Source organism: Ictidomys tridecemlineatus, chromosome 10, assembly GCF_052094955.1.
Source record: "Ictidomys tridecemlineatus isolate mIctTri1 chromosome 10, mIctTri1.hap1, whole genome shotgun sequence".
NCBI classification, from domain to species: Eukaryota; Metazoa; Chordata; class Mammalia; order Rodentia; family Sciuridae; genus Ictidomys; species Ictidomys tridecemlineatus.
This window is the reverse complement of record NC_135486.1, coordinates 118697346-118710873: the sequence shown is the minus strand read 5'-3', so window position 1 is coordinate 118710873 and position 13528 is coordinate 118697346. Positions and strand designations below refer to the sequence as shown.

The 13528-nt window shown below is 51.9% G+C and overlaps 1 protein-coding gene across 3 annotated transcripts in view; it reads left to right on the top strand.

The window, feature by feature from the left end:
• The window catches only part of LOC101973730 (general transcription factor II-I repeat domain-containing protein 2B), a 31616-nt gene extending 19424 nt beyond the window's left edge, over positions 1–12192 (top strand). For all 3 annotated transcript variants that reach the window (XM_078023930.1, XM_078023931.1, XM_078023932.1), the window contains 8 exons: positions 3384–3461; positions 3966–4022; positions 4525–4587; positions 6097–6174; positions 7036–7119; positions 7847–8030; positions 8351–8379; positions 10380–12192. In XM_078023930.1, coding sequence (XP_077880056.1) covers positions 3384–3461; positions 3966–4022; positions 4525–4587; positions 6097–6174; positions 7036–7119; positions 7847–8030; positions 8351–8379; positions 10380–11983 — 2177 coding nt within the window. In that variant the 3' untranslated portion in view covers positions 11984–12192. The remainder of the gene's footprint in view (positions 1–3383; positions 3462–3965; positions 4023–4524; positions 4588–6096; positions 6175–7035; positions 7120–7846; positions 8031–8350; positions 8380–10379) is intronic.
• Positions 12193–13528: the final 1336 nt, after the last annotated feature.

The following is a 13528-nucleotide window of genomic DNA, read 5'->3' as shown; positions in this document are numbered from 1 at the left end:
GTGACCACTGGACTCTCTTTGGTTTTACTTTAAAAAGAGGAGGGGGCTGGACACTCATCAGCCTCGACCGAGGCCCAGTTTGAAGGATCCAGGTGGAGTGTCCCTTACTGGACATGCTGGGACCACAGATGTTTCCAACGTTAGATTTTGTGGGATTTTAGAATATGTGTGTATGTCTGTGTGTGTGTTTGTGTGTGTGTTTGTGTGTCTGTGTGTGTTTGTGTGTCTGTGTTTGTGTGTGTGTCTGTGTGTGTGTGTGTACACGCACGCAAGCTGAGACAGAGAAGAGACATCTCAGGGACAGGAGCGGAGGTGAAACAGGAAAGGCGCTTCCGTTTTAGGAACATCTTTGCGCGTAGCCGAGGTGGTTTTACATGGTGTCTTCGGCACGCCTGTGTTTCGCGTGTTGCCATCACGTGGGGTTGCGTGTGGAATCTGCCACCAGGGAGCTCATGTCAGCGCTCAAAATCCTCTGGATTCTGGAGCTTTTCAGAGTTGGATGTTTAACCTGTGATCATATTTGACCCAAATATCTGGAAGAGCGCCTTCAAGGTCAGTAGACGTAGCCACTCAGGTGTCCTTGAGCAGGTGTGTCTGGGGACAGAGTCTTATTTTGTCTCTACTTAGATGAAGCCTGAGTGGGGAGTGAGGGGAGCCCTGAGCGGGCGCTGGGAACCCCAGCCTGACCGACCGGGGAGCAGCCTCCATTTCTGGAAGCATCTTGTCTGCCTCTCAAGTTTTCTGTGACGCAGGAGCACGGAACGTTCTAGTGCCTGTGTGTAGAGTGGCAAAGCCCCTCTGATGGACGAGGAGATGCCCCCAGCTCCTCAGGAAAAGACAGTCAGCACGAGTTACAGGAACATGTGAAAGACAGAAGGGACACTTGTTAAGAACCCAGTGTTCAGTCCAAGGGTGGGAAAGCATGGAATGCCTTAAACATGGGAGTCAGAAAACTTAGACCAAAATCTCAAAAAGGGCCAGGCCTGGTGACGCATGCCTGTCATCCCAGGGGCTCGGGAGGCCGAGGCAGGAGGATCACCAGTTCAAAGCCAGCCTCGGCAATTTAGTGAAATCCCAAGCAACTCAGTGAGACCCTGTCTCTAAATAAAATGTAAAAAGGCCTAGGGTGTGGCTCAGTGGTCCAGTGCCCTGGGTTCAAACCCTTGTGCTCCCCGCAAAATAAAAAGATAAATAAAGGAGGGGGAGGAGGAGAAAGCAGGAGAATGGAGGCCTCAGTGGTTCTAAATGAGAAGTCAGCACTCCAGCCTCCCCCAGAGGACAGGTGTGTCCCTGAGAGGGACACAGTGGCCAGCATCCCTGGCCAGGCTCCCCGGCTGTCGTCACCAAGCGTCCTTTCTCCATGAGGGGGCCCTCGTGTCCTGTCCACACGTAGCCTGGGCTGAGCTCCCTCTTCACCTGGGTCTGGAAACAGGCGTGGGGGACGTCCCGCTGGTGGCTGTGAGAGCCTTTGTCATGACAGAGGCCTGAGACCATCAGTTCCTGAGAAGAGACTTAATGGGTGCACAGTTCTGAGGATTTGGATTCATGATCCCTTGGCCCCATTTCTTGGGCCTGTGGCAAGGTGGCCCAGCGTGGAGTGTGGTGGGGAGACGTGGCTCGTCCTGTGGCCAGGAAGCAGGGAACTGGAGGAGGACAGAGCCCAGCCCACGGCCTCCTGGGGCACCGCAGGCATCCAAAGGCCTCCCAGGTGGCTCCAGGGCCTCCATCTCCAGTGGCTCCTCTCAGGCCAAGCCTTTGACACTGGGCTTTGGAGGACATTGGAGACCCAAGCGCAACAGGGGCTCTGGGTGAAGTCAGCAGAGGGACATGGAGGGACACAGGCGAGCACAGTGGCTGGGCAGCACTCAGCCAGTCCCAACCTCAGAGTGGGACAGGCTCCTGTGAGATCCAGGAGGACCCGCAGTGGGAGTGGGGCCTGTCGGCTGCGGCGAACAACGTGGCCACTAGCAGCTTCTAGCAAGGTGAGAAGGGGGACGAGGAAATGAGACTCTGAGGCGCAGATGACAGCTGGGCTCAGGCGGAGCTGAGCGCTGCGCTGCTGGAGAAGCCAGCCTCAGGGTGACACCAGCCGACATGTGTGTCTCACCATCAGCTGGAAGACTGACTGTCTAGCGTCACGAAAGCTACAGAGCTAGCATCAGTGGGCAGCTTGTCCCATCTGCGTGGACAGTCGCAGTGTGCAATGTCCAGAGCTTGTGCGCCTCTCAAGGAAGCCCATTGTTGGAGTTACTGCCACGCGGGCAGGTTCAGGAGCAGGGAGCTGGTGAAGCACTGTGGTTGACGAGCAGGAAGTCCCTCCGTTCCCAGGAGCTGAGCCTGAGATCAAGGTCCCGCTGATGAGACTCCAGCCAGAGCCTCCTCCTGCTGGCCATGGCCACAGCAGCTCGGCACCCTGCATCCTTGCATAGGGACTTTCCCGGGCACCAAGCATGCCACAGGCACGAGGTCATCCGAGACCCCAGTCTCAGACCCTGCTCCCCACAGTCAGCGTCTCCCCAGGCCCTGAGGGACCCTGGCCCCAACTCTGCTGCCTCCTCCTCCCCACCTGCCTGGACGTGGGCCTCCTTGGTCGAGGCCTCTCCTTGGAGATGTGGTTCGACTGAGCAAATTCTGTTCCTTGTCAGTATCATGTGACTTTCCACTGAGGGTTCCACGGTGCAGCGAGAGTGGATCCGAGAGCAGGCCTCAGTCTTTCCCTCTGGGATATTTGTGCAAAGGCTTTGGCAGCTACAGTTTTGCATTCCCCTCCCTCCTGCCCTCCTCCCTTCCCTTCCTCTCTTGGCTGAATGAGCTTGTTCCTATCAGCATCTCAGACACTCACTGTGAAGTCAGTTTCAGTGCTCTGGGTCAATTAGAAAGGAATTTTTCTTGGCAGCAGAGCTAGAACACACAGGTTTATTGATTGCTTTTATTAGAATTGTCTAATAAAAGTGTCTGATAAATTGGAACTTTAAAAAGTTTACTACCGGGGCCAGGGTCGTGGCTCAGTGGCAGAGCACTTGTTAGCACCGGTGAGGCCCTGGGTAAATAAATGAGTAAAATAAAGGTCCATCAACATCTAAAAAATTTTAAAAAGTTAATTACAAATACTGTGCATATTTGAAATGAAAACCATTCAGGCTAAAATGCCAGCAAAGGAAGAAACACCTTCCCGTCGCTAGGTTCATGGCGAAGCTTCAGTAACAGAAGACAGGTTAACACGAGAAAAACACAAAGTTCCTCAGCACCAGGAGCCTTCAAAACTGAAGGCCCAACAAATGATGCTGTGTGCTGGACAAGTGCCCTCCCGCGAGTCCCCCACAGTGTGGAGTTACCCGGTGGCCTTGACCCCCACCTAACCTTAGGTCTCCTTGCACTCACAGGGATTTCCCTGAAGACAGAAGCTGTGTCCGTCAAGAAGGAGTCGGAGGACCCCTGCTACTGCCAGCACCACGTGCCAGGTACCGACCGCTGTGTGAGGTGGTGAATCGTAATCGCCCCCTCTGAACGGCAGGCAGAGGAGTGGAGGCCCGTGTTTGCTGACCCAGCATGCAGCCACGCGGGTGAATAGCCTGACTTCAAAGATGGGCCTGATTTCCCCTAAGTGTACAGCGTGGAGGTGCCTCAGGGCGTTTCGCTTGAGCTCATTGTGAAATATTCTCTGTGTTCCAAAATACTTCCCACTTCACCACTCAATCCTCTCTCTCTCTCTTTTTTTTTTGTTTTTTGTTTTTTGGATTGAACCCCAGGACACTTTACCACTGAGTCACATCCCCAGCTCTTTTTTTTTTTTTTAATTTGGAGACAAGTCTCACTAAGTTGCTGAGGCTGGCCTTGAACTTGTGATCCTCCTGCCTCAGCCTCCCAAGCCTCTGGGATCACCAGCATGCACCACCCCACCTGGCCCATGGCTTCTTTTTAAATTCGCATCTCTCCCTTGGTCATAGTTTTCTTTTTCCTTTCAGAAGGAGACTGTTCTAACACAAGCAATGAAGAAATGGAAACGGAATTACCAATGGAAGGTTAGAAAAATGGAGCATTTTCTTTTTTTTTAAAGTCCTCCCTCCTCTCCTCCCTCCCCCTCCTCCTTCCCCAGAGAGGTCCCAGGTCCCTTCATGAATTTCCCTCAGAGGTGACGTGCTACATACCTACAGTACAGTGCCAAGCCCATGGCATTTGTGTTGAATGCTAGCCTTTCTGTCTTTAGTAAGAATTAGTATAATTTTAGGCCAGTCCTGCTAGAAGAGCCTGAGTTTGGGGAGCTAGTGTCTAATGTCTAGCCAGGTAAGGATTTTATCCGTCTTCTGCTCAGGAGGACTGAGGGGACAGTCCCTTTATAAGATGAGCCCTTAGGAGGGGATCCTATACTGTCCCCTGGACAGTTCCATCTCCCCGTGTGGACGATGCATGGAAAAGACACTCTAGATGCCGGGATCAGCCCCATGTTGCTCAGGGAGCCGGGACCATGGGGACACCTGGAGGTCACTAAATAGTGAAGGTCATTTTAGACATTTTCCTTTCCAGAGTCTGCCCAACTGGTCTGTGCAGACACAAACGAGGACCCCAAAGGCCACGTGAAGGTCGAAGGTGAGAAGACTCGTCATGGCCACACGTGGTCTTCATTCTTCCCAAAGGGCTTCCAGGGAAGACTGGAGGACACCGAGACGGGGCGTGTCCAGGCAGCCCACCCGGAGCCCCCGGGCACTGTGGGCAGCACAGCCAGGCCACGCACAGTGGCACCAGCCCTGGGCAGGGAGGACGGCTGGGGGCCAGGTGCAGGCGAGAGGGCGGGGGTTGGGCCGAGTGTCTCGGGGTCAGATTCCTCCAGAGCATGGGGGCTGCTTCCTATCCCAGCCACCGGGACCCCTGTGGTTTCCACTCCGGGACTGTGCTGCTAGTGCATTGGGCCCGAGTCAGTCGGCTGGTGACCCAGAGCATCAGGGGCCCAGTCTCAGGCACTGCAAGGTGTCCACGTGACCCTTCCTACCCACCGGTGCCTTGAGATCCGCTGCCCTCACCATGCTCAACGCCCTGGGTTTCACCCCAGCACCTCAAAAGGAAGAAGGGGAACCTGTCCATCACCCCAAGACACGCCATGAAGCAGCTGCCCATTCCCCTGGCCAGCCCCTCCTGGCCTCCAGCTCGGGTTCCCTTGCTCTGAACCGGGCTGTCCTAGATTTCCCATGTAAATGTGACTAAGCAGCGTGTCTGTCTGCTGTCACTAATGTCTGTCCTCAGGGTTCATCCACGTGGTACCATGTGTCAAACTTTTTCCCTCCCCCACCTTTTTATTTTATTTTTTTAGCTTCTTTCCTTTTTAAGGCTGAAACATCACAGTTGGCCCCCACACCTTTTGGTGGACACATGGGTGTTTTCCTCAATGTACTTTTAAGAACGGAAGGAACAAAATTGAATGTCAAGATCCAAGTCCCACACTTACGTATTTATTCATTATTTTTCATTTCTTTGCACTTGATGGGGGCGGAACCCAGGGCTTTGCGCTTGCTAAGCAAGTGCTGACCACTGAGCTGCATCGCAGCTCCCAGCACTAACTTAAGTGGAGGCCCGTGGAAACATTCTCCAAGGGGGCTGTGTGCTAGGCTTTGGCCCTCGGGAGCATCGCAGCTGTACAGCGAGCACAGGCCTCAGCACGTGCTAGACAGACAGGAGGTGCTTGCAGTTTTTTGTTTTTGTTTTTTTTTTAATAAGAATTAGCCATGAGTTATTTGCTGAATAACTTAGCCGCTATTGAGCATACGTCTGTGGAGGGTTGGAGCACTGGGAAGTCCATCTGTACGTGGGCTTTTGTCCTCTGTCTGACAAGGATCATGCTGGTGACTCATGGTCTGTGGAGCCCGATGAGTTGTAAACTAGCCTCTAAGGCAGGTGAGCGGTCAGCTCAGGGAGTCCTTGTTGGGCTGGAGTTGTGGCTCAGTGATGGGGCACCTGCTGCCTTGAGGCACTGGGTTCAAACTTCAGCACCACATCAAATAAATAAATAAAATAAGGCTATTGTGTCCATTCCATCTACAACTTTAAAAAAGTATATTAAAAAAGAGTCAAAATGGCATTATTTTTTATGATTTCTTTTTTAAGGAAACACAAATTCATTCAGTATTACAAATTCTGCAGCTGGTGTTGAAGATCTTAAGATTGTACAGGTGGCAATTCCAGGTAAGGACATTGATCTCACTTTATCATAATTTGTACTGTACCTTCCATTCTGTCTCCACTATTTTATGACACAGGTTGGTCTTTTGGAGCTGTTGATTTTTGCTTATTAGTTCACTCTGACCTCTAAGGAACAACAATTCAGGAATATAAAATAGTGCAGGTCACCACACACCAAGTGCACTCCTATTATCATGATTACTGGGACTATAGTTTCGCCTGGGTAGGGTAGGAACTTCAAGTACCAGCTGTCATTGAATTGGAATTGGCCACAGAGGTGTAATTTATTTACTGCCCATCATTAAATAATCTTTTGTTCTAAATGTGTTGTAAGATGTATCTGGAAAGATAGCAAAGAATCTAATAAGATAGTTCCTCTAGGGTAAGAAACTGAGAGCTGAGGTAGGGATTTCTATATGCTGTTTTAAAATAGCATACAATTTAAACCATTTGATTGCTTTAGTTATTCAAAATCAAATAGAATAAAATGTTAACATATTGAGAAATAGTTCCTTCTAGTCCTACTATCTCATTCCTTTTTCTTGTTGTATTGCTTTGGCTACAATTTCTACTAATTAAGATTTCTAATTATTGAAGAGTGTTAGAGTTCACATCCTTGTCTTGTGTGATATTGAAAATGTTCCCTAAAAGTAGTATGGAGTGTATTTATACAGAATTATAGTCTGGAAAATTCTCTATTGTCCATAATTACTTTATTTATAAATTTCCAAAATGCCTGATTACTTATGAAAGTAAACTGATCAATAAATCAGGTGAAGTGCTAATGGGCATTTTCTCAGCAGCTTTCTTGGGGGAAAAATACACTAATAACCCTGGCTTATTTATGTACTTAATTATTTTTAGATAACGAGAAAGAAAAATTATCAAACATTGAAAAGACTAAACAGCTACGAGAGCAAGTCAATGACCTCTTTAGCCGAAAATTTGGTAAGTTTTTGTATCGACTATTTATATGCTTGAAATGCTTCTTTTTAAAAGAATGTCTTATAAGAAATTGATCTGTGAAAAAGCTGTGATCGGAATCAGTCAGTATTCTCTTTTGTTGTTGACAGTGTCTTTTTTGTGTGCTGGGGATTGGGAACAGGGACCTGTGCACACTGTGCATCGAGCTACATCCCAGCCTGTCAGTGTGTATTTGTAACCAAAGAGCTTTTCCATGTACCGCTAGAGAATAAAGTAGCAATAGCTAGTCACCCAGGGTCTCATTCGAGGAGGATGAGTTTTAAATCCTGACATTAAAGATAAAGGATGGTGCCAAGCACCTTGGCATATGCCTGTAATCCCAGCAACAGGAGAGGCTGCGGCGGGAGGATTGCAAGTTGGAGGCCAGCCTCAGCAATTTAGATCTTGTCTAAAAAAGTAAATAAAAAGTTCTAGGGCTGGGATTGTGGCTCAGTGATTGAGCACTCGCCTAGAGGACCCGGGTTCGATTCTCGGCAGCACATAAAGGCATTGTGTTGTGTCCATCTACATCTAAAAATAAATAAATAAATAATAAATATTTTTTTTAAAAAAAAAGTACTGGGGATGCAGCTTGGTGATGGAGTGCCTCCACATTCAATCCCCAGTACCCCCCACCAAAAAAAAAGAGAGTAAACATGGTTTGGGAAGAGTAGGTGAGGCTCAGCTTTTTATGTTGCTCATCGCGTCCCAGGTGAAGCGATTGGCGTGGACTTCCCTGTGAAAGTTCCCTACAGGAAAATCACCTTCAACCCGGGCTGCGTGGTGATCGACGGCATGCCCCCAGGTGTGGTGTTCAAAGCCCCCGGCTACCTAGAGATCACCTCCATGAGAAGGATCTTGGAGGCTGCAGACTTCATCAAATTCACAGTCATTAGGTGAGTGAAGTCTCCAGCGTGGCAGGGACTGCGGAACCCAAGGGGCAGCCCAGGGAGCTCTGTCCGAGGGTGGCCTGGGGGCTGCTGGGATTCCAGGCCAGGCTGGCATCTTGCCACCTGCTCTTTGAGGTGTGAGCTCGTGCCAGCCTCGCTGCCCTGGCCTGCAGCCCACCTCAGCTTCCTGCCCTCTGCCCGGCCTGCACTCTAATGGGGGACTGTGAGCTCCGTGGCCTTCACTAACTCTCTCTCTCTCTCTCTCTCTCTCTCTCTCTCTCTCTCTCTCTCTCCCTCCCTCCCTCCCTCCCTCCCTCCCTCCCCAGACCGCTTCCAGGCCTCGAGCTCAGCAATGGTGAGTGTCTACATGAGGGGACATGCCGCACCGGGGTGCCCTGGCTGGGTGGCAGAGACTCACGCGGGGCCTTTGCTTTTGGAGGCTAGAGCCTCGGGTTATACTTCACTTTTCCTGGCACAAGCTTCTAGACGCTAGTGCTTAAATTTTTTTATGTGTTTGCAGCACGGGGCGTGGCACACAGACCCCAGTCCTACTTGCTAAATATTTTTAATGTCCCCTGCAGCCCTGGCAAGGAAGTCAGTGTCCTATAGAGTGATCAAGCAGGAGGTGTGGTGATATTCCCGAGCTCTCCAGTCACTAGGGAGCCTCCTGATTTAAAATTTGCAAACTAGGCCGTGTGTTTAAATGTTCCTATTCCTTAAACTCATCTGGCAGCCAAAAGATGTCCTCGCTTTACTGAGGAACCATTTACACTTCATCAGGTGGACTCAGTGGTCAAGCACCTTCCCAGGCTGTGCAAGCCCCTGGCTTCAGACCCCAGCACCACCCCAAAATCCACTTGTATTAAGGGAATTCCTTCATCCCTCACGTTGACAGCTGAGCTGCTGCTGCTCTCCCACGGGAGCATTCAGAGGCGAGGCTCCACCACTTTGGGTGCATCTCCAGAGTTGTGCGAAGGTCACCACACCCAACATCAGAACGTCCCCCCATCCCCCCGCACATGCGTCCCTCCCACTTTCAGTCATTTCCCCTCTCCGTCCCCAGCCCCAAGCCACCAACACTTGATTTCTGTCCTGTAACTTTCTGGGCTTCCGTCAGTGAACGCTTCCCTTGTGCCCTCTGGAAGCACCTTGCTGACCTGGCCAGGGCCAGGCTCCTAGATCTAAACACCGACACAGGGAACAGGTGTACATGCATGAGCCCTGCAGGTCTGGGGCCGTCTGGTAATCTGCCTTCTGCACTCACTGCTCCTTACTTCAAAGTTCTCTTGGGGTTCAAATGAGAAAGCATATGTTGAAATGCAAACAAGAAGGCACAGTGGCACGTGCCCCTAATCCCAGCTACTTGGGAGGCTGTAGCAGGAGGATCACAAGATCAAGGTCAGGCTTAGCAATCTAGCAAAACCTTGTATTTAAAAAAAAAAAAATGGGCCATTTGTCGTGGGGCACACCTGTGATCCCAGCAATTTGAGAGGGTGAGCAGGAGGATTGCAAATTTGAGGTCAGCCTTAGCAATTTAGCAAGATCCCTTCGCAACTTAGCAGGACCCTGTCTCAAAATAAAAAGAACTAGGGACGCAGCTCAATGGTAAATCATCCTTGGTTCAATCTCCAGCACTACAAAAAGGTTAAAATGTAGACATAATACTCCAGTTCATCCTGTTTGAAGCAGGTGTAGCAAACACAGCTATGCTCTGAACAAAGATTTTGTGTGTGTGGTGCTGGGGAGTGAACCCAGGGTCTCAGACGTGCTAAGCCTGCCCTCTTCCACAGCTCTGCCCCAGCTCCCGTTTGTTGGCCCATATGCCTTTTTATGTTTTGTTTTGTATTTACTCATGGGCAGCCTGCCTTTGTTTATTTTCACCCGGTGCTTAGGAACCAGCCCAGTGTCTCACATGCCAGGCGAGCCCTCCCCAGCCCAGCCCAGCCCCTGACCCTGACCCTGCCCCAGCCCCTGCCCAGGCCCAGTCTCACCCCAGCCCCTGCCCCAGCCCCAGTCCCAGCCCCTGCCCCTGCCCCTGCCCCAGCCCCAGGCACATCTACCTTTTAAAATGGAAGTTATAGGTCATGGTGCAGCGCGGGTGGAACCGTATTTCATCCTTAACGCCACACACAAAGAAAGTCTCACAAAAATCCATCCCCAGGTTTTCTTGAGACGTGACCCTCCGGCCACAGAGGGCATGTCCACTGGGCAACAGTGTGCACGTCCCCTCTGCAGGGGCCATTCCTGCCCCAGCCCCTGTGTCCCTCGGTTCACCATCGTGCTTTGATCCCGGTGGTACCACGAAATCAAAGGGTGACCTAGTTTTCTTCCCCCCACCCCCTGTCTCCCGGGAAGTGGGAAAGCGGAAGATCGACCAGGAGGGACGCGTGTTCCAGGAGAAGTGGGAGCGCGCCTACTTCTTTGTGGAGGAGCAGAGCATCCCCACGTGCCTCATCTGTAAGCAGAGCATGTCGGTGTCCAAGGAGTACAACCTGCGGCGACACTACCAGACCAACCACAGCAAGCACTACGACCAGTACACGGAGCACATGCGTGACCAAAAGCTCCGTGAGCTCAAGAGGGGGCTGCGCAGATACCTCCTGGGCTCCCCCGAGGCCGGCCCCGCTGAGCAGAAGCAGGTGCTGCCCAGCGCAGGGCGCCTCGACAGTGCGACCGAGCAGCCTGCCGAGGACGTGGCCGGCAGCTTGTGGGAGAAGCTGCGTGAGAAGCTGCGCTCATTCGTGGCCTACTCCCTGGCCATCGACGAGATCACGGACATCAACAACACCACCCAGCTGGCCATCTTCATCCGCGGCGTGGACGCGGGCTTCGACGTGTCCGAGGAGCTCCTGGATACGGTGCCCATGACGGGCACCAAGTCCGCCAATGAGGTCTTCTCGCGCGTGGAGAAGAGTCTCAAGAAGTTCAATATCGACTGGTCGAAACTAGTGAGCGTGGCCTCCACGGGCACCCCCGCCATGGTCGATGCCAACAGCGGCCTCGTCACCAAACTGAAATCCAAGGTGGCCACACTGTGCAAGGGCTCGGATCTGAAATCAATCCGCTGCATCATCCACCCGGAGTCCGTCTGTGCCCAAAAGCTAAAGATGGACCACGTCATGGACGTGGTGGTGGACTCGGTGAACTGGGTCTGCTCCCGGGGGCTGAACCACGGCGAGTTCACCACGCTGCTCTACGAGCTGGACAGCCAGTACGGCAGCCTCCTCTACCACACCGGCATTAAGTGGCTCAGCCGCGGGCTGGTGCTCAAGAGGTTCTTTGAGTCTCTGGAGGAAATCGACTCCTTCATGTCCTCCCGAGGGAAGCCGGTGCCCCAGCTGAGCTCCAAAGACTGGATCCGGGACCTGGCCTTCCTGGTGGACGTGACCATGCACCTGAACACCCTGAACGTCTCCCTCCAGGGCCATTCGCAAGTCGTCACGCAGATGTACGATCTACTGCGCGCCTTCCTGGCCAAGCTGTGCCTCTGGGAGACGCACCTGGCCAGGAACAACCTGGCCCATTTCCCCACGCTGAAGTTGGTGGCCAGACACCAAGGCGACGGCCTCAACTACGTCCCCAGGATCGCGGAGCTGAAGACGGAGTTCCAGAAACGACTGTCCGACTTCGAGCGCTACGAGAGCGAGCTGAGGCTCTTCAGCGCCCCGTTCTCCACCGGGATTGAGAGCGTGCGCGAGGAGCTGCAGCTGGAGGTGATCGACCTGCAGTGCAACTCGGCGCTGAAGGCCAAGTACGACGAGGTGGGCGTCCCCGAGTTCTACAGGCACCTCTGGAGCAGCTACCCCAGGTACCGCAGCCACTGCGCCAGGGTCCTCTCCATGTTTGGCAGCACCTACGTCTGCGAGCAGCTCTTCTCCATCATGAAGCTGAGCAAGACCAAGCACTGCTCCCAGCTGAAGGGCTCGCAGTGGGACCCCGTGCTCCACGTGGCTTCATGACGAAGGGACAGCTGCTGGCCAGGCCCCACGGCAGGAAGCTTAGGATGTCCCTGGCCCTGGACTGGATGTGAACTATTAAGCATTTTGATTATTCCAGGGTTTTTTCTTTTCCACTTTGAAATGGAAGTGTAATTTGCAGCATCATACCTGTTTGTACGGCATTTTATGCTTCCCTGTAGTTGAGTAAAAGCCAACCAAGTTTTACTGAATTTCTGTTCAGTGACTCCACTGGCCTGGCCTGCTTCACCCATGAGCCTGACCTGCCCTTCCCCCCAGGCATTGTGGTCGGCATCTTCAAGCCTCAGAGTCAACAGGTAGAGGAATGGGTGACCTGCTGAGGCTACTTGCACACCCACTGGTCATCCTGCCTGTTTGCATGTGTCCCACGTGGCCTGACACATTCCCAGGCGTCAGGAGGACGGCTGGTGACCTAATTACAGAGTATAGCCCTCCTGTGCACGCTGCCTCTGTGAAGCAAGAAAGGTCAGGCTTAAAATGGAAACTGTCCAAACCAGTAACACCATAGCCAAGGCAAAATAAGCTGAGCTTTGGAGGTTGTTTTTTTTTTTTTTTTTTTTTTTAAAAAAAAAAAAGAGAGAGAAAAGAAAAAAAGGATTTTATTTTGAATAATTTCAGATTTATGGAAAAGTTTCAAAAATAAAAATAGCATGAAGAACACTCTTGCACCCACATTAGCCGCAGCCCACAGTGAGCCTCTCAGCCCAGGGTCTCCCCCTCCCACTCATCTACAATCGGTGCCTGTCAGCAGGAGGAGTTTGTGCCTGCACAAACACACATTTTTAACTAAGCCATTTGAGAAAAGGTTACATACATCATTTATCCCTAAATACTTCAGGGAACATTTTCTAAAAATAACAGTGTCCACTTATATAACCATAATTGGGAGACCGAGGTCAGTAGGTTGAACATTGGGGTAGCATTTTATCCAGCTCTCCACGATCCTCCGGGTCCATCTGTTAACCGGGTGGCCACCTTTCCTTTACAGCACTTTCCTCCTGGCGTTGACCTTCAAATCAGTTAGGTAGGTAGGTTGGCGTGCATCTGTGTCCAGAGTCTCTATTAATCATTGGAATTAGTGACCCCAAACTCAGAACTCTCCAGATCCGGAGGAAGGCACTTGAGTAAGGGGGGCCCCCAGCCTAATGGCCGCCTGGGGAAGCTGTGCAGATCTGGCTTTGACAGAGACAAGGCAGGAGCTGGAAGGAGAGACCACGCCCCACACTGCACCTGCTCCCAATGGAACCCAGTGCCTGTCCTCAGGGGAAAATAGGATGGGCAGAGAAAAGAGCTAGTCACGCCTCCAACACAGGCCCTAGGACTAGGGGTCTTCAGAGGGCCATGAGGGCCAGGCCACCTCCCCCAGCTGTGTGTACCTCCCCCAGCTTCCCTAGCCCAGTGCCCACCACAAGGCCTGGCTCGCCTGCATTTCCTAGCTTCAGTTCCCTCATCTATAAAATACCCACCTGCCAGGTTGTTCTCAGAACTAGAGATGCTGAAATGAGCCCAGCACACTACATTCAGCTT